Source organism: Enhydra lutris, unplaced genomic scaffold, assembly GCF_002288905.1.
Source record: "Enhydra lutris kenyoni isolate GAN:26980312 unplaced genomic scaffold, ASM228890v2 scaffoldscaffold72, whole genome shotgun sequence".
Classification (NCBI taxonomy): Eukaryota; Metazoa; Chordata; class Mammalia; order Carnivora; family Mustelidae; genus Enhydra; species Enhydra lutris.
The window spans coordinates 4,552,058-4,576,977 of record NW_019154156.1 but is presented as its reverse complement, the minus strand read 5'-3'; the positions used below and the strand labels follow the sequence as shown (position 1 = coordinate 4,576,977).

Here is a 24,920-nt window from a genome sequence, read left to right as displayed (position 1 = left end):
CAGACCCATTTGACAGATGAAGAAATTGAGCTTTAAGGGGATTAAGTAACCTGCCTAAGATCACACAGCTCATAACTGGTGGGATAAAATTGAAGCCCTCTATATCCCTCTGGGCTGAGCTGACTTCAGAATTCACTAGATCAGGTTCTGTTTTTAATATCAGTGTATTCATAATTGTTAGTGCTTTCTTAGGGTTGTTAAACCCTTAAATTCATGGGCTCTGTTTTTGCTTTTAAAGGTTTTATTTATTTGAGAGAGAGAGAGAAAGCGTGTGCAGTTACAAGGGGGAGGCGGGGCAGCAGGACCTGAGCAAGGCAGATGCTTACCCCATTGAGCCACCCAGGCACCCTGTTTTGTTTTTTGTTTAATTAAAAAAATTTGTTTTAAAGATTTTATTTATTTAACAGAGAGATACAAAGCAAGAGGAGGAACTCAAGTAGTGGGAGAGGGAGAAGGGAGAAGCAGGCTTCCTGCCGAGCAGAGAGCCCGATGCGGGGCTCAATCCCAGGACTCTGGGATTATACCTGAACTGAAGGCAGAGGTTTAACAACTGAGCCACCCACGTGCCTCAAAATAAGCTCTATACCATGCGGGGCTTGAACTCATGACCATGAGACCAGGAGTCACATGCTTTACTGACTGAGCCAGCCAGGCACTGCCTGGGGCTCTGTTTTGACTGGAATTGTTAAGGCTGCTTACAACGGGGAATGTTCTGGCTCTGGGCACTGGGCATCTAAGGCATCCTGAGTACTCTTTTTTTTTTTTTTTTTAAAGATTTTATTTACTTACTTGACAGAGAGAGATCACAAGTAGGCAGAGAGGCAGGCAGAGAGAGAGGAGGAAGCAGACTCCCTGCTGAGCAGAGAGCCCGATGTGGGGCTCGATCCCAGGATTCTGGAATCATGACCTGAGCCGAAGGCAGAGGCTTTAACCCACTGAGCCACCCAGGCGCCCCCTGAGTACTCTTTTGTTCGAATCTTTCAAAGCACCTATCTTACACTTTAGTGCTCAGTTACACAATTGAGTAGCTGCTTCCCCTTCTTAAGCTTAACTGTCCTCATCAGTAAAATAGGGGCAGCAATAATTATCTCCCCAGGTTTTTCTCAGGATTAAATTAGGAATGCATGTATGCTTATGTTTGTGATTTCTACAAGTTGATATTACAGGTATAAATGTTACAATGAAACGTTTCTCCCATGGCAGGTCTTCTAGAATTTTCTGTAGGGAAGTTTAGATACTTCAAGCTCAACAGACCCTCCCCAGAGGATGCCATTTTGCGTCATATTTCCAGCAATGCATCTTTCCTTATTTTCCAGATACACTCACAGTATCAGAATACAACAATTTCTTTTACTAAGGTAAGTACGGAGAGTTATTTCTTTAAACACCATTTCCAAATTTTGGGGTCTTGTATTTAGTAGAAACATGAGAATTTGATGCCTCTTTATGTGTGACTTTATGTCCTTAAAAGAAAAAAATCAAGATTGGAGCCTGTCAAGTTAGTGGTTTAGACTGGCTAAGAGGTGTGCATATCAGGCCTCTTGAATATGGTGACCTCTGACTTAAAGAGGGGGTGTGCAAGTGCCATGTTTCGGAGTAGGATGGTCTTTACCAGATGTCTCCTGGTCGCAATTAAGCTTTTCTTGTGATTTCTCACCATTTTTACTTTCTTTTCTGGATCTTTAATGATTTTTACCGCTGCATAAGTTTTAGTGGGTTTCCATCCTCGTTCAGCCATGTAGTGTTTATGGAGTTTAAATATATAAATATGTATATATTTATATTATATAATAAATTTATATAATATGACAGTTATAGCTCAGTTTTTTAAAGAAACTTTCCAGAACGTGAATTCTTTAGGGGTGGGGCTCATGTTTTTGTTTTCATAATGATAAAGTTAATTTGTATATGTATATGTATATGTATATACAAGATGGAGTCTGCCTCAGTGGCCTGCTCCATGTCACAAATCTAAACCTGAGTCAGCTTGTACTTTCCGGGAAACACCTGTCCGGGAAACCTAACATGACAGTCACCATCCTCCAACTCTGCTCTAGCTCCTTCACCTTACCGTAGAGAATAGGACCTGCTCTCCTTCCTTATAAGGAAATTCCTGACCTCCTAGCCAATTATGTCCCATTTCTGTTTCGCTTTTTCTAACACCGTACAACTCACTGTTGCCCCAGATCCCTCAGTTGCTTCTTCACTGCTTCTAAGGCACTAATCTACCCTGATCTGTGGGTTGTTTTTCCTTGAATAAAGGACACCAAATTCTTTACTGAATTGTTTCAGTGTTGTCATTTGACTGTGGTCTTAGTACTTAACATAGTGAATCTTAATTTGGGGAATTGGAAAACTTGGGAATTAAACTGTGCATCTCCTATTCCTGTCAAAGATCATGTATTTAAATAGTTCTTTGTGCATATGTGTGAGCATCTGCGTGTAGAGATGAATCCTTTATAAGGAAGGTCTGTGTTTCTTCCTTCTTGTTTTGAGAAGGTTTGAAATAGGACATACAGACGAAATCCAGCCTAGAGTTGAAATATTTTGCTCAACTCCCTATTCACAATGACTCTCTTCTACCTTATTGCAGACTATCCTTCATAATACCTCAGGAACAGGCACTGACAAAGGACTGGTTTTCATTCTTAGACCAGAGCAGAGTATGTGCACTTGGCACTTGGAGACTTTAGATGCTGAGCCTGTCCAAAACGTGGCCATCCCACTCTCCTATTCAGAAAGAGGTAACCTTTCTATCTTCGACTCCCTGTTGACTCTCCAGAATGTGAAACTTATTCATGAAAACTTAAGGGAAACTATAATCCTTGTAAAAGTATTGATTGCAAGTAGAGTATATTGAATCAAAGATTTTTAACAGCAAGGGAGCCAAAGAATTGCATGGTGATTGAAAGCCCAGGTAGGGGTGTTGGAGAATGCAGTCATTAACCCCCACCCCCAAAATTTAAGGAGGCCTTGGAGAAGCAGGAACAAAGGCAAGACACAGTCCTGAACACTTTAGCAGGCAGAAGAAGGCATGGTAGAAGAACTGAGAGTATTTGAAGAATGGCAGAATGGGGGGTGTGGCTGAAGCCTCGAGTGTGAAGGGCCTTGTATGTAATTTGAGGTTTGTATTCTATTCTGAAGGAGCACAAAGAATTTTGAAGCAGAGGAATGATATGCATTTCCTCTGTCAGAAAGTTAACTCTGGAAGCGGTGTGGGGAGTGGTGTGGAGCAGGCATAGCAGGGTCAGGACTCAGCTCATCTTTAAGGGCTCAGAGTGAGAAAATGGAGGGTAGCACTGATGAGACACAGTGACCAGTGGTTATGGATATAAAAGGGAAGAGCATAGGCTTCCCATTTGGGTGCGAGGAGATAGTGATGCAAAATAGGGTTGAGAGAGAGTTGTGCTGGGCAGTTTATGCAATCCGGGTGGGAAAGACGGTGACTTTGGTTTAGGACACAAGGAATCTGAGATGCTGTAGGACATCTGGGTGGAAATGTGTAGTAGGGAGTTTCAGGGCATGGAGTGGAGACCTGAGGTTAGATATCCACCTGCAAGGTTCTGAGTAAAAGCCATGCAGCGAGTAAGATTGTCCAGGCGTGTACTCAGAGATTTAGGGGGAAAAACACAACAGCGGATACTTTCATAGCGCCTACCACATGTCAGGCACTGTTTCTGGGCGATGCTAACTGCTGAGGAATTAGCATAAGACTAAGGAGGAGTCAGGCAGGTAAGAGAAGAGCCCAGAGGTTCTGCTTTAAGTAAGGAGTGTAAATAGTATGTTGTAGAGAGGTCAAGGGAAGTGACTGAAAGTGTCCATGTGATAGTGCAGTGAAGGATGGCCTTTAGGGAGAGTCATTTTAGTGGCACAGTGGGGATGAAAACTTGATTACGGTGATTGAGGAGTAAAATGAACTGAGGATATTTAGACTACTCTTACACAGTGTTCTAGGGAGCAAAAGGTAATGACCTGGTAGAAAACCACAGACTTTTGGGTTTTCAGCAAGGATAGTGTACAAAGAAGAATTAGAGTAGAGCTTCCATTGTAATCCATATCATTTTCTCGGGTGTGGTAAAGATTTGTAAATGCAGGAAAAGGAGATTGTGGAAGAAGAGCAGCATTGAGACAGATATGCAAGTTGGGTTTCTCTATTCCAGATCTGGCCAGGGGGCATCCACCACCAGAATTCCAACAATTGATGGAAACCAGGACCCAACTGTGGGAATGATTGCATGAGTGTATGAAGTTGAGATCTTGAAGATCTTTAAATTGGTTTACCAGATAAGATCGGTCTTATCTTAACCTTTCCACTTGGGTCTACCTAGACAGTTGTTTGCATAGAATTGAACGCATGTTAAGTGACTTCTCTAAGTTTTGTCATGCTTAAGGTCATGAATAGAATGACTAATAAGAAAAGAAGAGCTGTTTTAACCACATTATTAAGAGGATGAAGTACCTAAAATTTGTATTAAATATCCAAATGCTATTCCAGTACATGGTCTTGGGAGTCTTTTGAGGTCTTTTTTATTTTTACTCTTTTATGTGCACAAAGACTCCTCTAACACTGAGGATGATGCCATCTTTCTAACAGTTTAAAGGAGCATGTGAAAAGTAGACACCCCTTTCTTTACTGCCAGTGGAGTTCCTTTTCTCTTTGGCACTGTTTTTTCCCTTCTGTCCCTGGGTTCTTAAGCTCTTTTTATGGGATCACAGACCCCCCAAAATCTAATAAAAACCTCTCACCTTAAGAAATGCATGCATTCGGGGTGCCGGGGTGGCTCAGTGGGTTAAGGCCTCTGCCTTTGGCTTGGGTCATGGTCCCAGGTTTCTGGTGTCGAGCCCCGCCTGGGGCTCTCTGCTCAGCGGGGAGCCTGCTTCCTCCTCTCTCTCTGCCTGCCTCTCTGCCTACTTGTGATCTCTGTCTGTCAAATAAATAAATAAAATCTTTAAAAAAAAAAAAAAAAGAAATGCATGCATTCAACCTTTGGCATACAATTTCAAGGTGTTCATGGGACCTCTAAAGCCCATTTTTGGATACCAGCTTAAGAATGTCTGTCTCCAGACCTTTTCAACTCTAGAGCAGGGTTGACAAACACAGACCATACGCCAAATCCAGCCTCTGCCTGTTTTGTACATAAAATTTTACTAGAAACAGCCACATTCCTTTGCTTACATTTTGCCTGTGGCTGCTTTCGTGCCTCAAGGGCAAGGCTGAGTGGTTGCCACAGAAACCATCTGGTGTGTGAAGCCTAAAATATTCACCATCTTATCCTGTACAGAAAGGCTTGCTGACCTCTGTTCCAGAGCCCTCAACCTCAGTTAAGTTTTCCCTCTTTAACCTCAGTTCGTGAGGTAGTTACAAGACCAGAAGCTCTATTATATTTAACTTCTAAATGGAAAGTTCTTACAAGAGTAGAGTTCTGTTTTTCTGAGTACGACTTGAATGTAGAAGGATTCTGTGTTGAGTAACTTCCTTATTTTTCATACAGATCCTGTCCCTGGAGGCTGTAATTTGGAGTTTGATTTAGATATTGATCCCAACATTTACTTGGAATATAATTTCTTTGAAACAACTATTAAATTTGCCCCAGCAAACCTAGGCTATGCAAGGTATGTCTATCTTCCTATCTCCTAAAACTGCTTTTAGGACATCCATGAGTAGCTGTTGTGTTGATTCAGTGAACTCTCCAAATCCATGGTTCTCTTTACGGAAATGGTTTAATTTTTTTTGGAACGGAGGTAATTTCAGCATTGTAAGTAATAGTTGATCTGTCACTTACAATTAATATTGTCTCCCTCCATCCTTAGAGCTAGATGTTGAGTTTCTGTTGTGAGCTTAGAAGTACATTTAGTTTCTGTGGAGTTTTGAATATAGAAAGCATTCTGAAACCATGAAACACCCTATATTTTTTTTAGGATTTTGTTATTTTAATTAAAACTCTGCCTTAGTTTCTACTTTAATAGTAATGGTAGCTAACATTGAGTAACACTTGAATGCTGTCTGTGTATCATCCGTAGTGTTCTTGGTCACTGAATCCTGACAGTTTTCTTAAGAAGGGGTGGTGGTTCTTTTACCGAGTGGCGCCTAAGGGTCATTGGGATTAAGTGACATGCTCATATCCACACAGCTAACAAATGGCAAAGCTGGCATGTCCCTCCGGGCCTAACATTAACATGCGGTTATTTCACCATACTGCCCCTCAGTAGGTTCCTTTTCTTCATAATGTCAAAATTGGAATCAGTGCAGAAGTTTGAAATTTGAGCTTTTGGTTCCTTTTATAGATGGGACATGCACCACAAGAGATTGATGTTCAGTTTTGTTGGTTGACTTTAGAGGCACAAATCCTCTGCCGTGTGACATTGGGACAGGCCGGGACTCTAGGTGGAGGTTGCTGTATGATGTCTATCAGTATTTTCTGCCCGAGAATGACCTCAGCCAGGAGGGTTTGCTAAAGCATCTGCAGAGGATGGCCGAGGTGCCTCAGGTGAAGGCCAGTGCAATCAAGGTAAATCTGGTTCTTATCGTTTGTGTGGCCAAGGCTGTGGCACTATTGTCAGAGTCGAGAAAGGGAGAAGCTACCAGGAGCTTCTTTCTTTACTGTTTCCTTGGTCTTTCTGGGGTTCTCACTTTATTCTCTTTCATTCTGTTATCATATCTGTTACGATATCACTATGCTAGTGATATCCCCAAGTAATGTTGGCTTTTGAGGAGGTGCATGTAAATTATGTTTTAATTGCTGTCACATACATGACCTGGTAATCTTCAGCTACAGATGGAAGTGATTTTTCTTTGTACTCCCATAACTATTAGATAAAAACTTTTGGCAAGTATAAAAGTTATAGTGTCTTTTAAAAAACAAGGAGAAACTGTTTCAGGATATGCACATTGTCATTAATATTTACTTATTTATTTAAAAGATTTTTGTTTTTATTTATTTTAGGTAGAGACAGTGTGGATGTGCATGTGGAGAGAGGAGATGGGTAGAGGGGCAGAAGGGGAGGGAGAGGGACCCCAGACTTCGTCCTGAGTGCAAAGCCCCATGTGGGGCTCGATCTCATGACCTCGAGATCAGGACCTGAGCCAAAACCAATAGTCAGCTGCTTAACCCACTGAGCCACCCAGGAGCCCCTGACATTAATATTTAAACCCAAACTCAGAAGTCTCTAACTTGAAGCAGAAGTTTTCTCTGACCTTTGGAAGCCCTGTAAATTCTTGGAATACCAAGTGTGGGGTATGGGCCAGCAGCATTGGCACCACCTGGGAGTTTATTAGAATTGTAGACTCTTTGGCTCCACCCCAACCTGCTGAATCAGAAGTTGCATTTTGAGGGCCTCAGGTGATTCCTATACATACTAAAATTTGAGATTCATGCTATAGATGATTTTTGTGGAGGGCAGGATTTATGTCTTAAAAAGTACGTGATAGCAGTCTAATAATATAGAAGTTCATCCTTCGGTCTAATGGTTTATGGGTAGAGTTTTTCTAGACTGCTCTGATTCTTCTAGAAGGTTGATAGGTTACCAGATTTTATAGGAAGCAGTGGCCTATGTGATTAGCCTAGGCCCTCAGTCTGTTGCAGAGCAAGATCTCATTTTGTCGTCTTGTCACCTAGGATGTCATGGTCATATGCTAAGAAGGAGCCTTACCCAAGAAAACTCATTGTGCTTATTCACAAATTTGGAAGCTCTTTTGGACAAGTTTACCGGTTGCCTTTTTACATAGAAAATTTTGAAGATCATTTTATTTTATTCTCATGAAGAATGTAAGAATTCATATACTTTTTAACTTTCAGCAAAGAGTTAGAATTTTGTATGCCAGAGTTGAGGGAAACCCTCGTTGACTAATGAGGGCATGTTGAAAAGAGTCAGAACCTGTTTAAAGAGGCTTGCCCTGACCAACTTTGGGGCAGTTCAGTCATCAAAAAGAGTAATGATTGGTTGTAAGTTTTGAATAAATAAAAATAAGTCCATACAAATACTAACAAAAGAGGGGAAAAAAAGAGAAAAAGAAAACTCGTCACTTGCCAACATTGGAGGAGACTCCTGTACCAAGTTACTCTGGAAATTGATACAGGGGAGGAATTTATGCTGTGTTTTCAAAACAGGCCCTGTAATTCATCCTCCTGGATGAGAGAAGGCTTTTCATGAAAGAGTGCCAGCCAGTAGATGTAGAAGGAATAATAGGATGAGAAAATCACCATATTCCACCCTCAGTGAAATAAGTCAGGCAAGGATCAGCAGGTGAACGACTGCTGGGGAACAGGATAGTCTCAGCATGCTCAGATTAATTCTATTTGCAAAGGAAAAACTTAACTTTTGGAGTGGAATGATTTGATGGTCTTGGTCTTATCTGTATGGTCCGTGGGGTTCACTGATAGTGGTAGCTGGCCTATTGTGCTCATGACTCCATCTGACATCGTCACGCTCACCTGTGAAATGTTCTAGCAAAACATGTTTAACCTGAATTCAATCCACTGGAGTTGCTGTTTATAGGATCCCAGGGTCCTGGGATCGAGCCCCGCATTGGGCTCTCTGCTCAGCAGCGAGCCTGCTTCCTCCTCTCTCCCTGCCTGTCTCTCTGCCTACTTGTGATCTCTGTCTGTCAAATAAATAAATAAAATCTTAAAAAAAAAAAAAAAGAATAAGTTGGACACCTTGAGCATATCCAGACTGTGGAATGTTCTATAAGACAACTGCTCTTTTTTTTTTTTTTAAGATTTTATTTTTATTTTATGAGAGAGCGTGAGCAGGCAGTGGGGGCTAAGGGGCAGAGGAGAGGCCAGAGAGGCTCTTAAGCAGCTCCAGCACTGAGTGTGAAGGCCATCGAGGGGCTCAGTTTCACAACCCTGAGATCACAGCCTGAGCTGGAACCAGGAGTTGAAGGCTGAACCGCACCGCCTAGGCGCCCTTTAAGATTTTATTTTTAAGTAATTTCTTTACCCAACCTGTGGCTTGAACTTACAACCATGAGATCTAGAATCACAGGCTTTACCAACTGAGCCAGCCAGGTGCCCCTGTAAGATAGGTGCTCTGGGGGTGCCTAGGTGGCTCAGCAGGTTAAACAGCTGACTCTTGATTTCAACTCAGGTCATGATCTCAGGGTCATGAGATTGAGCCCTATTTTGGGCTCTGCACTGGGCATGGAGCCTACTTAACATTCTTCTCTCCCTCTCCGCCCCACAATAAAAAAGCAAACAGAAAAAGACAACTGCTCTTATTCTCTTTAAGAATCATTGGTAGGGCACCTGAGTGGCTCATTGAGTTAAAACCTTTGCCTTTGGCTCAGGTCATGATCAGGTCCTGGGATCAAGCTCCACATCATGTTCTCTGTTCAGCGGGGAGCTGAACAGAGAACCTGCTTCCCCCTTCTCTCTGCCTGCCTCTCTGCCTACTTGTGATCTCTTTCTGTCAAATAAATAGATAAAATCTTAGAAAAAAAAAGAATCATTGGGTGGGTGGGAGAGAGTGATGGGAAGGACTTTCCTAGATATTGGAGGTAAACAGCATGCATGAAATGGTTGGATTTTGGTTAAGGGGGAAAAAAGCTATGAAAGACATTGTAGGGGCATATTTCTTCTATTACATATATTACCTTCCTAAAAACAACCTTTAAAATGGAAGGTTTTTTTGTTTTTGTTTTTTTAATTTATTTTTATTTGAGAGAGAGAGTGAGAGAGAGCATGAGAGGGAAGAAGGTCAGAGGGGAGAAGCAGACTCCCCATGGAGCTGGGAGCCCGATGTGGGACTCTATCCCAGGACTCCAGGATCGTGACCTGAGCTGAGGGCAGTCGCCTAACCAACTGAGCCACCCAGGTGCCCCTAAAATGGAAGTTTTGAAGTGAAGGACCACTGCATAACAACTTGCATGGAATGTTTTCTTATTGCAGAGTTTGTTAAACAAAGATAGCTGGGTCCACTCCACAAGATGTTAATAAACACTTGTCTGTTGGCAATTCTGTAGCTAGTAGTAATGGCTAACATTTGTTGAACACTTACTCTGTGCCAAGCATTGTGCTAAGAACTGAGGAAAGAAGGACTAGGGAGCAAGATAAATGCAGTTCTTGCTGTTGTGTTGTTTACAGTCTAGTAGACGACAGGAATTTTTTAAAAATTTTGTCCTGATTAGTGTTTATACTTTATATCATATTTTACTTACATTGTTACCATTTGATGCTGTGCAAAAACTTCAGAAGCATTTTGTATAAGAACTTACTTATATTAGCACATATAACTATAACTGTGTAGGACAGTTGTTTGAGAGAGCTAACTGGGTTGGTATATATTTTAAACAAGAATTATAATATAATATCACCTATAGGTGGGATTATAATAGAATAGCTTTTTAAAAAAAATCTGAACACTCGGGGGCGCCTGGGTGGCTCAGTGGGTTGGAGCCTCTGCCTTCGGCTCGGGTCATGATCCCGGGGTCCTGGGATCGAGCCCCGCATCGGGCTCTCTGGAGCGGAGAGCCTGCTTTCTCCTCTCTCTCCCTCTGCCTGCCTCTCTGTCTACTTGTGGTCTCTGTCTGTCAGATAAATAAATAAAATCTTAAAAAAAAAAAAAAAATCTGAACACTAATCACACATTATTTTTGGCTTCAGGTGGTTACCCTAACAGCTAATGATAAGCCAAGTGTTTCCTTTTCCTCTCTCCGAGGACAAGGTGTCATTTATAATGTCATTGTTCGGGATCCACTTCTCAATACATCTGCCGCGTATGTTCCTGTTCACACGTACGCTTGCCACTTTGAGGCCAAGGAGGGTAATTGTTCTTCCCTTGGTGAGTATGTGGATTTAAACTTCGAAAATTTCTTCTTTGGCTTTGCAGATCGAGGTCAACCAATCCAGAACTTAAGAAGATTAAAAAATGCTTTTGTCTGGTCTTCATTCATTCAGCAAAGGCCTTTTGAGCCCCTCTGTTGTTCCACTCTCTGTTTTAGGCACAGGGATATAGCGGTGGAGGAAACAGACAAAATACTTGCCGTCCCGGAACTTATGTTTTAGGAGGGGCGATGAGACAGACAAATTTGTAAAATATTCATCATGTGAGAAACTGCTGAGTGCTAAGAAGCAAGCATGAAGTAGGAAAGGTGGGTAATAGCAAATGACAGTGAGGGAGGAAGTTTGAGAGCCACGACCAGGGAGGTCCAGGTGGAAAAGCTAACCTTTGGGTGGAGACGGGAGGCACAGCGGGGAGGCCTGCACGCCTCTGGGCAGTAGTGCTGGCAGAGGGAACAAAGGCCCTCAGCAGGGAGCCTTGTAGTGTGTTTGAGGAACCTGCAGGGAGAAGGGACGCTGGAGGAGGGGGAGAGGTGCAGCCTGCTAGGTCTCGGTGTGGGCGGAAGCTTCTATTCAGAGTGAAGTGGAAAGGGAGGGAGGGTTGAAGCAGAGAGTGCGGTGATCTGGCTCGTGTTTTGATGGGATCACTGGGCTGCTTTTCTGAGAAAAGTCAGGGGCAAGAAGAGGAACAGAGGTGGATCAGACTATCTGGTAATTTCCGGTGAGAGAGGACAGTGGTTTCATAGGACAGTGGTTTGGATAGGATGGTGGTAGTGGAGCTGTGGCGAGATCATTCTGTGTGTGTGTTTAACATTTTATTCTGAAATAGTTTCACAGAAATGATGCAAAAACACGATGAATTTCTGCATTATCTTTACTCATATTCCTCAAATGTGAACATGTTATGCTATTTGCTTTTTCTTCTTTGTAGTGAGCTAGTGTGCATGCTCTCCGTATGTATGTGCACAGATACTACTCTTTCTCTGAGCCACTTGAGAGTAAGTTGCAGACATAGACATTTTTCCCTTAAATATTTCTATTTTTTTCTTATGTAACCATAGTAAAAATGATCACATTCACAGAATTAACTTTGATGCAATACTATTATTTAACCTATAGACGTCACTGAATTTCACTAGTCATTCCTCTGATGTCCTTTATAAAAAAAAAAATGTCACGTGTTACATTTAACTGACATGTCTCTTTAGTGTTCTGTAATCTGGAACAATTCCTCAGTCTGGTTTTGTCTTTTAAGACCTTGACCTTTTTGAGGAGTACAGGCTGACTTTTTAGAACATCCTCCAGTTTGGGTATGTCTGATGTTTCCTCACGATTAAATTCACATTATGCATTTTTGGTGGGAATACAAAAAAATGATATTGTAACCTTCTTAGGAGGCATCAGATATCTATTTCTCCCATGACTCGTGGTGATAACCTTGAATATTTGGTTAGTGTTATGCCCGAGTTTTCGTGTTGGAGAGACCACCAAGGAGCCAAGCACCGATGGAATCACATGAGGGTTTATTTGACGAGCTTAAGCTTGGGCCCAAGTATACCCCGCATAGCGGAGTAGGGACTTGGACCCCAAGCTTAGTTAAGGCAGGGGTATTTATGGGTCGTTATAAGGGGCTGGGGGGGAGGAGAGAAAATTTACTAAAGCTGGGTGGGGGTTTCTGGAACCAAAGCAGGGTGGGGCTTCCTGGAACTAAAGTAAAGTAGGGGAAAGTTCAGCCCTTGGGCACAGGGGTCTGAGATGGCTGTACTTATGCTAAGGCTAAACCTGAGGTGGGATGGCCTTAATTTTTCTCGGCCTCCACAGTTAGGGGTGTTCAAGGGAGTGCTGGGATAAGCCTTCCTGGAGTATGTTCAAGAACAAGTAAGAGGAAGGAAATTGGAGAAGAGTCCAGATAGCACTTGCCAGGAGTTTTGCTCTAAAGAATAAAGTCCATTGTGTTCGGGGACAAGGCTTCCTTCTTCTCCAGTAGAGCTGTATCCCATCTGTCTTCCATTGCCATGCTCAGGATCCTGGAGAGTTACAATGTAGGAAACCCAGGCAGTTATATATTCTGCATTTTTCGCTGGTAGACTTAACCTAGGTTCCTCTAGGCCCCTTCCCTTGAGCCCTTCTGCACCAGAGCCTCCCCCAATCTGAAAGCCCCTCTCCCCTGGGTTTCCATCTCTTTGTGTTAGCTGAGGAAAAAGGGAGCTCTGATCCTATTCCTTCAACCTAGAGTTGACTATTCCTGGTGATGTTGGTCCTATTGTTGCTTTCATTTTCAAGCTTGATGTGTATGAGGACATTTTTCCTGAGGTTGGAGTAGGGAGGAGGTATCCACATTGCCTTTTAATTAAAACCTTGGCCCTACGTATCATAACCTAGGTGATACTGTGATGATTAAAGACTACTAGGACTGTCTTCTGTCCTTCCAGACCATTCACCCCTTTGTCTTCATTGCCCCCCAAAGTGCCCCTTTTGTCTTGAGCATTGTCTCTAGAGTCTACTTCTTCTTCTTTTTTTTTTTTTAAAGATTTTTTATTTATTTATTTGACAGAGAGAGATCACAAGTAGGCAAAGAGGCAGGCAGAGAGAGAGGAGGAAGCAGGCTCCATCCCAGGACCTGAGATCATGACCTGAGCCGAAGGCAGAGGCTTTAACCCACTGAGCCACCCGGGCGCCCCTAGAGTCTACTTCTTATGAAACCTTCTGCCGTCTGGTTTTTCCTGTATCATTTTTTCCTGTCCTTTCCTGGTTCTGTGATTGGGGTTTCCATTTAGTTCTTCCTTGTTGTCTGATATCATGGAAGCAAGCTAACTGTGTTTCTGTTTTTATTGGGTTGGAAGATCTTGCTAACCTTGATGATTGTACTTGCTGGAAACTGCCACTAGATTTTCATTAGAAAAAAAACTATCCCAGCAGACTCCATGCTTGTGGTATAAAGATTAAATCATAGAACAACAATCAGCCACAGTTCTGAAATAAGCAGAATGTGGCGTCTTACCTTTTGTTTCGTCTTTCTTTTGGGTGCTTTGTTCTCAGAAAAGCTGCTGCGTGGGTATGTATCATGTCCTGCAAATTCTGGTCTTCTGCCTTGTGTTTCTTATTTAAATATAGGTCTTCCTGGTATCTCTATCTGAGCACTCTTAGATGTTTTATGTGTTTTGATCTGTGGTAACATTGTAACATTTTTCACATGAGATTGTATAGGTGTTTTGTTTTTGTTTTTAGTTCAGGGATTATTTTCTTGTGTTTATCTCAAAGGAGGCATGATGGTGAATTTAGTGTATTTTTCTCTTTGGTAAGCTGTATCTTTTGGTTTACGTTATTTATATTTGAGTTGGTGCCTATTAAGGGCCATGAGATTTAGGATTAGTTGGCATCATGAGGTATATTGTGCTTTATTGTTAGTTATAATGTTACATTTTTTTCAGAAGCAATATGTGTAATGAATATGGGCAATGATTTATTCATGTGTGACTTATGGTGTAGTACATGTTTTTTTATTTTAATGTAAGTTTCAGTTAAGATTTTTATGATGAAGAACTTCAAAGAACCTTCATATACTAATTTTTCAGCATTAATGATTTTGATTCATGGTTTTGATTTCAGCTATATACCCACCTGGGTCTTGGCCTCCTAGCCCTCCTTTATTACTGGATTTTTTTTTTAATAGCAAATCTGTGGCCATCATTTTGTTCACAAAATTTCAGTGTGTATGTGCATACTTGTGTGTGTGTGTGTGTGTGTGATATAGGCACAGTAATCACTGACGCAAGTTTCAGTGAAAAATACCAAAGACAATTCCCTAATACCATCAAATTAACAGCCAATATTTATATTTTCCCAGTCATCCCAATGGTTTTTCAGTTTTGTTTTTTTTTTTAATTTGAATCAGGTTTTGGATGACGTCTGTACATTGTATTTATTTGATGTGTCTTTTAAGTCTTTTAATCCGTAGTCCTTTCCATTGCCCTCCTTTCTTCTTGCAGTTTGTGAAGAAATGAAACTATTTTATGCACACACAATTCCCCAAGAATATGTCAAAATTAGTGCTGCATATCTTGTCAGGAAGCAGAGATTTTCTGGTTCCTCTTTTGTTATATTAGTAGCATTGATGGTCATTGCCCATATAAAATAATTTGTTAGGGATGGCAAGGGTATTTCCAAAGTAGGTTTATAATTTATATGCTTATATTTGTAAATGATATATTATAAATTAAAATAAGTGTACATACTATTGTCAGCGCCCTTTGCTTTTTTCATGAAGCTTTGTTCTAGTAATTAAATAAAAGGTTTGGATATATTACCCACTAAATTTTTATTACTTTTAGGAAGAATATCAACCAAAGTGTTCTTCACCCTTTTTGCCCTGCTTGGTCTCTTCATTTGTTTTTTTGGACACAGATTCTGGAAAACAGGTATTACTGATGTAGTTGCTGTTTACATGACTTATGGGTTTTTTTGCTTAAATTCTGCTGGGGAATTTGAATTTTAAGGAGGCGAAGCAACTGCTTATCTCTAGCTGTCTTCATAGATTTGTGGCTGGGTTCTTTTGAGTAAAGATTTTACTTAGTTACTTAGTTCAGTAAAGATTTTACTTAGTTTACTTAGTTCAGTAAAGATTTTACTTAGTGCATTTTAATTTTTTTCTTTTAATAATGGAGTATAACCTCCTCTTACTAAGAGGGGAACAAAACTGGATTTATTCAGTGAACGTCAATTGCTAGGTCGGCTAGCTGACTAAAAGTAACTGGGGTTGGAAATCAGGACATTTGTGTAAGAATGTGTGGATTTTGACAGTGGTGACTGATGTGGTTTCACATACATCGAGCAGCAGGTCTGTGGTTTATGTATATTGAAATGTCTCCTTAGTTCTGGGAGGTTCAGACTGCAAATAGGAGCTCCACAATCTTCTCTGTGAAACCCGTTTGGGGAGTGGGACACAGTAGTCCCCTCTTATCCGTGGGGCATACTTCCCAAGTCTCCTAGTGGATGCCTGAAATTATGGACAGTACTTGAACCCTGTATATATATATATATTTTTTTTCTATCCATGCATACCTATGATAAAATTTAATTTATAACTTAGGCACAGTAAGAAATTAACAATAACTAATAATAAATAGAATAATTATGGCGAGATGCTGTAATAAAAGGTAGGTTGGTGTGATCCCTCTCTCTCAAAATATCTTTTTGTCTTGCACTTGTGAGATGATAAAATGCCCATACGATGAGATGAAGTGAGGTCTAAGATGCAGGTAAGAATTGTGACATGGTGTTAGGCTACTGTTGACCTTCTGTTGGAACCTCAGAAGGAGGATCATCTGCTTCTGGACGGTGGGGTAACTGAAGCCATGAGAAGAGAAACCGTGATGAGGGGGACTACTAGATAAATTATGCTCACTGAATTGATTTGAATTTTGGGGCTGCCCTTTGTGTAACAGTGTTGGCAATCACTAAAAAAAAAAAAAAAATCCTTACAAGAACTAAAACAGAGCATCAAGGAAAGAGTGAAAATAATACTGATCTCAAACTTTTTAAACTTGCTTTAATAAATTATGAATTGTGGGGTCGCCTGGGTGGCTCATTTGGTTAAGTGTCTGACTCCTGATCTCAGCTCAGATCTTGATCTCACCTTTTTGAGTTCAAGCTCTGTGTTGGGCTCCAAGCTGGGCCTGGAGCCTACTTTAAAAAAAAAAAATTATGAATTGAAATATGCAACTTCTTCATTATTATATTTTCTCCTTGATTGAGTAGAAAATATTCTGAAGAATGTTTAATTCCTCAAAGTATAGAATGATTCTATAACAAAGAATATAATTGCTTAGCTCTGGGCAAGGTCCCGAAGATATTACTAGGTATTTTAATGGATGAAGACAGTGATTAATTATTCAGCCTAGACAAGAAAGGATGAATTAAAGGAAGGTATAGAAGTTACTTTAAAAAAAAAAAAAAAAAATTATTTATTTATTTATTTGTCAGAGAGAGAGAGAGAGAGAGAGCGAGTGAGCACGCACAAGCAGGGGGAGCAGCAGGCAGAGGGAGAAGCAGGTTTTCTGTTGAACAAGGAACCCAATGCAGGACTCGATTCCAGGACACTGGGATCGTGACTTGAGCTGAACATAGATGCTTAACAGAGTGAGCCACCCAGGCTTCCCAAAAGTCACTTTTTACTTTGAAATATTTTGTTATTTTTCCTTACCTTTTATTTTTGCTCATGTAACAAATTAAATCTATTGTGTAGTTTCAGATCAGACACAATGACAGAAGTATACCATTCTTGTTTTCAGTGGGAAGTATAGGGATATTAAAATGAACTATGAAATTAACAGTTAACGACTTACCAATTGATACTGACCTCTATGCAGTGTATCTAATAGTTAATACTTTAATACTGTATTCATTGAATATTTACTCCCAGCCACTTCTAAATTTTTCCTGTCTTTCAGGTGTATCTTTCCTCAGAATGTCCTAATATGTGTGAATTCTGAATGCTTAAGCATGTATTTGTAGGTTTGAAATTTAAATTGCACTGTGAAAAGAATACCTAACCATAGCTTCTATTTCTTTTTTTCTTCTTTTTCTGGTGGTTTGCTACTAGAATTATTTTTCATAGGCTTTATCTTTACGGGTTTCTTCTTCTATATACCAGTTACAAGACTGACACTTCTTACGTATGATGGTAAGTGAAAATAATACAGTTTGGGAAGAAAGGGGTTGTGCTCATACTCCCCCTTTCTTTCTATAGTTTGAACAGTATTGTGTGTGATAGCTTGTTATGTGTGTAAATAATGAGCCACTTACACTTGAAACAGCTTTTCTATGCTGCTCATTTAGACCTTCTCTTCTGGAATTTTTATTTATTTATTTGTTTTTAAGATTTTATTTATTTATTTGACAGGCAGAGATTACAAGTAGGCAGAGAGGCAGGCAGAGAGAGAGGGGGAAGCAGGCTCCCCGCTGAGCAGAGAGCCTGATGTGGGACTTGATCCTAGGACTCTGAGATCATGACTTGAGCCGAAGGCAGAGGCTTTAACCCACTGAGCCACCCAGGTGCCCCTCTTCTGGATTTTTAATTTGCCTGCTGAATTCCGTGGTACTTAGGGAAGTGAAGGGCTATGTTGCTATAGTCCACCTATGTGGTATACTGAAGATACAAGATTTACAACAATCAAAATATTAAGATTTTCTTTATCTTCAAACACAACCCATCCTTCTTTGTCACATTTAGCAGAATGCTTATTGCCCCTTCTTCCTTAGCCCCAATTTAAGGGTTGTGCCAAGCCACACCTATCACTTGCCCGGGAGGTTTGGCTCACCTGCTGGTTTCTGCAGCTCTGACCAGCCTGTCCTTAGGGAAGGCCTCCCCGTGCTGGAGTCCTGACATCGCCTCAGTGCCTGACCCACAGAAAGGCTAAGGCTGCCTCTGGCAGTGGTATCGTGTGTCTAAGGCATGTGTAAGGAAAAGCTGCCTCTAACAGTTCATTTTCTCCTTCCGTGCAGTTCGTCTGATTCTGACAGCCGTCACTGGAAGCCTTGGTGGGATTCTCCTGGTAGCTGCTTGGTGGCGATTTGGAATCCTCCTGATCTGCATGCTGTGTGTTGGATTAGAGTTGGGCTTCCTCATCTCCTCAGTGATGTTCTTTGCCCTGCTGGGTAGGAGATGTGTAATGTTTTCTGCGTTCAGTTCACTGTTTGCAAGACCTAATTTGGGTTCTCTAGGTGCAAATACTGCCCCATCAGGGACTTGGGGCCTTGCCTGTAGAGTTCTAGAAATATCTATGGATGATGTGGCACTTGAGGGAGGGCCAATACAAAGTGACTCATGAGCACTGAAGCCCGGTGTATCCCACAGATGAGCTTGGCACAGCTGTGCTGGCAGCTGGGTTGGGAACCTGGTGCTTTGTTCCTGGGTTGTCTTTAACCCTGACTTTCACTCCCGCCACCTGCCAGACTCCGGGCGTTCTCACATATCTACTAAAGGGTGGCAGCATGGGATGGTTCTGGGGATTTTTTTTTTTTTTTAAGTAATCCAGTTTCTATCAGTTTTAAGAATGTGGTTAACTTGTAATTTAACTATCTTTTGTAGGGTTGGAGAAATTTCCCTTTATCCTTCTAATAGACCGTCAGCTGGTCTAATCATTTAACATAAGATATATTAACATAAGATAAATTCACATAAGATATATTAACAAAAGGACAAATTTAATTTTGTATGTATAGGAGCCCCTTAAAAATATGGGCCCAAAGGCTGTCCAGCAACTGAGGCTTCATTGTCCTCCTAAGCCAAGGAATGGGGTAGGCGCCTTGGGTTTGCAAGGTGGGGAGTGCAAGTCGCAAGAAAAGAAGAGCAGACATGTGGTAATCAGCTGTTTGCCTTCCCAGGCAGGTGAGCATCTCAGATAAAATAGTTACCATGCGTAGTTGCTCTCTTTCTGGGTCAGGCTCCCTGTATAAATGCTTGTAGGCAGTTAGTGAAGCAGTTAAAGTTTTTCCTGACTCTGCTGGGTCCTGATTGCCTTCAACTCAAAATAATCCACATGCCAAAGTGTACATTTTGGAGTGGCACAGTCTGTCCCCTTCCACTTTGCGGTTGTATAAGAACTTAACGTTTCCTGATTGTTGTAAAAAATATTAAAAAAAAAAGTATTTATATTTTAAGGTACTCTGCTATACTATTTTCTTTTTGTGATAATGTTTAGTTCTTCTGTTATGTATATCAACATCAGATTAAAGTTGATAGAAATGTTAGATATAAGAACTATCTCTTGAGGCCATCATCTCTTGAGCACACATGATATAATTTACAGAGTGCGGTTGGCTCTCTGAAGATATTTTTTTCAAGACCAGAAAGAATTGACAAGCGGTTTGTTTACTGTCCATCCCAAGTCCCTTTGTTCTGATTTTAGCCAAACCTACAGTCAGGTTCATTCTCACAGGCCCCCTTGCAGGTAGCTTTTTATCTAGATTGATACAAAGTAGCAGTGTTTAGATTTGGCTAAAGGATAGGTTCACAGGGATATTTGTTGAAAATGCAGATTCAGGGCCCTACTCCCTAAGTGCTAAATGAACTACTTAATGAGCTCCCTTCCCTTTCTTTGCCAGTGCTTGGAGAATGGAGGCATGATTGGTTCGAATTTTTAATAGTTAATGTGTTTATTTGTGAACTGTCTCATTGATGAAGGGCAGTTAGGGTGACCTTCTCCAGTGGGTGCAAAATCGTATTTTTTAAGCATCAAAATTTGAGAAATACTGACTAAGCTCTCAGATCTAATGCAGTCACTACTGTTTTCACCTGATGATGTCAATAGCAAAGAGCTTATGCTCTGAAGGGGTCAGTCTTCACATGCCTGCATCACAACTACTATTTTTAATCCCTGGATTTCTTGACTTTTTTTTTTTTTTTTTTTTAAAAGCTACATGTGTATTTTGTGGAGGTTAATGCAGTTAAACTACAGAATATGATCCATAAATTCACCTCCCTGCAACCTGTTGCAGTTCACTTTCTGAGAATGCTGAGTCCCAAGGCCACATCTTACTGTGGAACTCTCCCCCTCTTCCAGGATTTCTGGGTCTCAACATATGGACCACCTCCAGTTGGACTGAATGGTGGTGTCAGCATCAGTATAACTGTCCGGCTTATGTCCTCGCCATTTAAATGTAAGGGTTTAGTGGAAGCTCAGGCAAGTGGTTAGCCCCCGTCTTTCCTGATCTTCCAAGATGCAAGGCCTGGGCAGGAAATTCACGGATGGCGAAAATCTAGTGAATGGATTTTGCTGCTCATATTGGGTAGGAGTTCATATAGTTAGCTCTGAATGTCATTTACTTGCACTTTTTACTTTGCAGTGCAAAATCATAGAGTGATAGAAACACAGAGCAAGGAAGGATGATATGGAGCTTGGACATGAAATAGTTCAATCTTCTCATTTTATAGGTTAGGAAACTGGGCCCTAGTATCATGGCTAGTGAATGGAAGAGCTTGGACTAGTCCAGCCTTTTCTAAATTTTCCAGGGACTAAAAGCAGAGCATTTACCTGCTTGATTTTCCTCCCACTCCTCAACCTTCTCAGACACATCCTTCAAAGGGGATTGTACTGGCAGTTAAACGAAAAACGTCAGAATTCATTTCTAATTGCCAGCCTGTTCCCTGGTGGTCATAATAAACCTTCGATGCATGTCTGTGTTTAGATGTTGAGAAAATGAAATTGAACTTGGTAAACCTGCTGTTAACTCTTGCTTTCTTTTTGCAGGAAACCTGAAGATTTTTCAAGACGATGGTGTGTTCTGGGTGACCTTCTCTTGTATAGCTGTTATCATTCCAGTGGTTTTCATGGGCTGCCTAAGAATAGTGAGTGTTTTCATTCAGTGAGATTTATTCATGCTACTGTCCCGGGCCTTCAGTTGCTGTTCACTTACTGCATCATTTTGCATGCTTTATTTACTGGGGAGAGCTACATGAGACTCTTTAGGAGATGATGAATTTTAAATAGGCTTGTTACTGTGAAAGCAAGAGAAGTTCTGATTACAATTAGTACACAGTGTTTTTTTTCATCAAGTGGGGCAGGTCACCGCTGTCCGTATGCTTTGAACGGTGGGAGCAGAGAGGTTGGGCTCGTGTAAATGCACAAGCGGATGGATTGTTCGTTTCAGCGGTCTCTCCAGATGAAGTGTTCTTCGTCTAGTTAAACTTTATTAATGAGGTTCTTCCCCAGGAAAGACATTTCTATGATTAAAGTAAACTGTGTTTTAAGAACTCACTGTGGGTGTCAAAGGTGGTTGTCAGTTTTACCTTACAGGTAACCTTTATTCAGCTCTGAGACTTGACCCCGTTTCCTGTGCCCTGAGGGAGCAGAAGTGAGTCCCTGTGAGTGGGGAGGGTTAGAATCCACTCCTTGTTCTGCCAGTGGCGACGCCTAAACACTCGTACTCTTCCACAGCTGAGCATACTGACTTGTGGATTCGTTGGCTCCTACTCGGTGGTCTTGGCCTTTGACAGTTACTTGTACACAAGCCTTTCTTACGTCACTTTGAATGTACTCAAGAGAGCACTCCACAAGGATTTCCACAGAGCTTTCACAAATGTGCCTTTTCAAACTAATGGTAAGACTAAATCCGAGAACACTAGCCCACTTGTGCTAACAAGAACATTTGGTAACTAGATTGAAAGAAGGTTAACTGGATAAGAGGAGGAAACTCGTACTATACAGATGCTATTAGAGTCTTCTGTTAATGTTCACTTATGATCATAGGAGCAGAAAATTCAAGTTTGTAAGGAGGTTGAAGTTCATACTTCTAAAAATGAACTTTGTTAAGAAATTTCTCAACCAGGGGCGCCTGGGTGGCTCGGTGGGCTAAAGCCTCTGCCTTCGGCTCAGGTCATGATCCCGGGGTCCTGGGATCGAGCCCCACATCGGGCTCTCTGCTCAAGCAGGGAGCCTGCTTCCCCCGCTCTCTTTCTGCCTGCCTCTCTGTCTACTTGTGATCTATGTCTGTCAAATAAAAAAAAAAAAAAATCTTCTCTTTAAAAAAAAAAAAAAAAAAAAAAGATTTCTCAACCAGGATTACTCTGGTTACCTGGTCAATTTCCAGTTGGGGTGGGATGAGAATGACAGTCTGATTTTTAAAGTTATTCCTTTGTTTCCCTCCTTTAAAGAAGCATGCAATTTGCTACTTGAAAGAGAAAAAGTGATTTTCAATCAGTAGGTGTTATTGTTTCTGCACTTTTAAGATTCTACCCATTAAAGCTTCTCCATTAACTTTTTGAAGGAAAAAAAGTACTAAATTAGATTACTAAGTTACTAAATCAGATGTTCACAACGATGTGTAGGATGTATTGGTTTCAGAAATGTTAAAATATGGAAGATGGAAAAGCATGTCTTGGAATTGAAGATCTATAAGCATAGTCCTGATTGCTGTGAATATTTAAGGGCAAATCTTTCCCTCTACCATCCTGAGCCTGCCCTCACTGGATAAGAGGTTGATGGTAGAGACCTTGAAATCCACGTGTCTTGCAGGTTTTACATACAAAACAATATTTTGTCCAACCTTTGCCAGCAGCTCAGTTGAACTGTTGAACCTTCTGTACCTGCTCTGTGTGAAGGGGGTGGCCCCCACATTGAGTGGAATGGGAGAAAAGAGAGCAGAGTGGCGTCTCATGTTCCACACATGTGTTCCATAGATGTGTTCCACACATCTCATGATGTGTGTTTGTGGGGTACAGCTGGAGGACTGGACTGCTTTCTCCCTACCCCAGCCCCAGGAAAACACAACGAACAACCACGCTGTGGGCACTGGTCATAGAGTATTAGAATTCCAGGGATCCAAACAACGGATTCTTTACAGCCTCTCCGGACTTTCAAGTGCCTGTAACAGAAAATTCCCATTTTAAAATTTAAGACTGTAGCTTCCTTATTCATTCCTCGGTTATAAGTGAGGAAATACACATTTGGCCAAACTCACCAGAAAGTCTAATATTGCCGAGAAAGAATGACACAGATTTAAACTCTGAAAGGTTAAGTGTTAGAGCTCTTTTAGGTTGCAAAATACAAGAGTTCAAACTGCTTTTTTGCTGTTTTTTTAGACTTTATTATCCTGGCAGTATGGGGGATGCTTGCCGTAAGTGGAGTGACGTTACAGATGCGAAGAGAAAGAGGGCAGCCATTTTTTCCTGCCCACCCGTACAAGTTATGGAAGCGAGAGAGGGAGCGCAGAGTAACGAACATTCTGGACCCTAGCTACCACATCCCTCCATTGAGAGAGAGGCTCTACTGCCGACTAACCCAGATCAAAGAATTCTTCCGGAAGGAACAGCCAGCTGGAGAGAGAACACCCCTGCTTCTGTAGATGCCAAAAGGCTTGGTCAGTGTGATCTTGAAGTACAAGTCAAGTGTTGCCCCAGCTTTGGTGTGGGCATGCTTCAGCCATCTCCAGTGCCAGTCTGAGAAGAAAGTAGGCTTTTGTATCTATCTGTGCTTTGTACCATATTGTGGTGTCCTTATTGATATATTATCAAAAGGTACCCTTCTTTCATTTATTTTTAATTGTGGTAAAATTACACATTTACTGTATCAGTCATAAAGTGTATAGTTCAGTAGGCACTTTGTTTTTGCCTCTTATTGCTTAAAATGCTAATTTAAATACTAAATTATGTCAGTTATTTGAAAACAGGTCAACTTATATAGATAATAAAACTTTGATATGGATATAATGGCCTCTTTTTTTCCTTTAAAGGCCCTTCCTTAAAGGAGTGTTGACATCTCACTTCCAATTTAAAGTGCATTAGAATTGTTTCTTAGGAAACCAGTTGGCTCCTACCCCAATCTGTAGTCCCATAAGTAAGGAAACCTAAAATTTGCATTTTGTAGTTCTTTCTGCTAAATTGGTGGGTATTAGCATTGATGTCAAATACAGGTTTCAAAAATTTTCTTTTATATACTTTGTACCATCTGTGTTTTAGTGATGAGGAGCGAGTCAAAAAGGAATCATGTAATTTAAAGGAGCTGCTTTGAATTAGGACCTTGGATTCTGTAAGGAAAGTCGTTTCAGTTTTGACCCTTTTCCTCCACAAGCAAGCAGGTAGATGCCCTGCACTGCATACTCACTCCTCATGGCCTTTTGTCTTAACTGTCAGAGAGGCTGCCTCTGGTTCTGCTGTGGATTGTAAACTGGGGACTGTGGCATGCCTGAGTCATAGTGACGGTGCTTGTCGTTGGTTGCATATACATCTGTGAGTTAACCAGTATTTAAATGATGCTGCTTTTCACAGTTTTTTAAAGTACAATAGATTTCTGAAGTTTCAGGTAACTGGAAAATTTTCAGTTTTTGCATTTAAAAGTGTTTTGGAAAGGCTGAAACAAAGTGCAGACATACAAAACTAATCATTTTTGCTTTGCAAAATTACACACAGGTGTTAACTATTCTGTAATCCTGTTTATATTAACTTCAATAATACTTACTTGAAATTTTTTTTAATCCCTTTAGGGCTTCTGACTTCTGTCATATCTTTGCATATTCTAACAAAGTTCTGTGGAATGTTTGTGAGTTATTTTCCATACCATCAAAATGTATTGCCACTGAAGACTAAAGACAGAGCACACTTTTTTGGAGGCTTGAAACAAATTGTTTAAAAATTTTCATAAT

The 24,920-nt window shown here is 41.0% G+C and overlaps 1 protein-coding gene across 3 annotated transcripts in view; it reads left to right on the top strand.

Annotated features, from left to right (window-relative positions):
* LOC111159951 (transmembrane 7 superfamily member 3) overlaps window positions 1-24,920 on the top strand; it is a 34,485-nt gene extending 9,565 nt beyond the window's left edge. Inside the window, exons 2-12 of one of the 3 annotated variants that reach the window (XM_022522660.1) lie at window positions 1,204-1,358; window positions 2,594-2,744; window positions 5,493-5,613; window positions 6,338-6,509; window positions 10,605-10,782; window positions 15,113-15,199; window positions 17,383-17,463; window positions 18,285-18,437; window positions 21,032-21,129; window positions 21,719-21,881; window positions 23,362-24,920. In XM_022522660.1, the coding sequence (XP_022378368.1) occupies window positions 1,204-1,358; window positions 2,594-2,744; window positions 5,493-5,613; window positions 6,338-6,509; window positions 10,605-10,782; window positions 15,113-15,199; window positions 17,383-17,463; window positions 18,285-18,437; window positions 21,032-21,129; window positions 21,719-21,881; window positions 23,362-23,624 (1,622 nt within the window). In that variant the 3' untranslated portion in view covers window positions 23,625-24,920. Of the gene's footprint in view, window positions 1-1,203; window positions 1,359-2,593; window positions 2,745-5,492; window positions 5,614-6,337; window positions 6,510-10,604; window positions 10,783-15,112; window positions 15,200-17,382; window positions 17,464-18,284; window positions 18,438-21,031; window positions 21,130-21,718; window positions 21,882-23,361 lie in introns of those variants that run through there. The other 2 variants (XM_022522662.1, XM_022522661.1) reach the window with 2 other exon arrangements.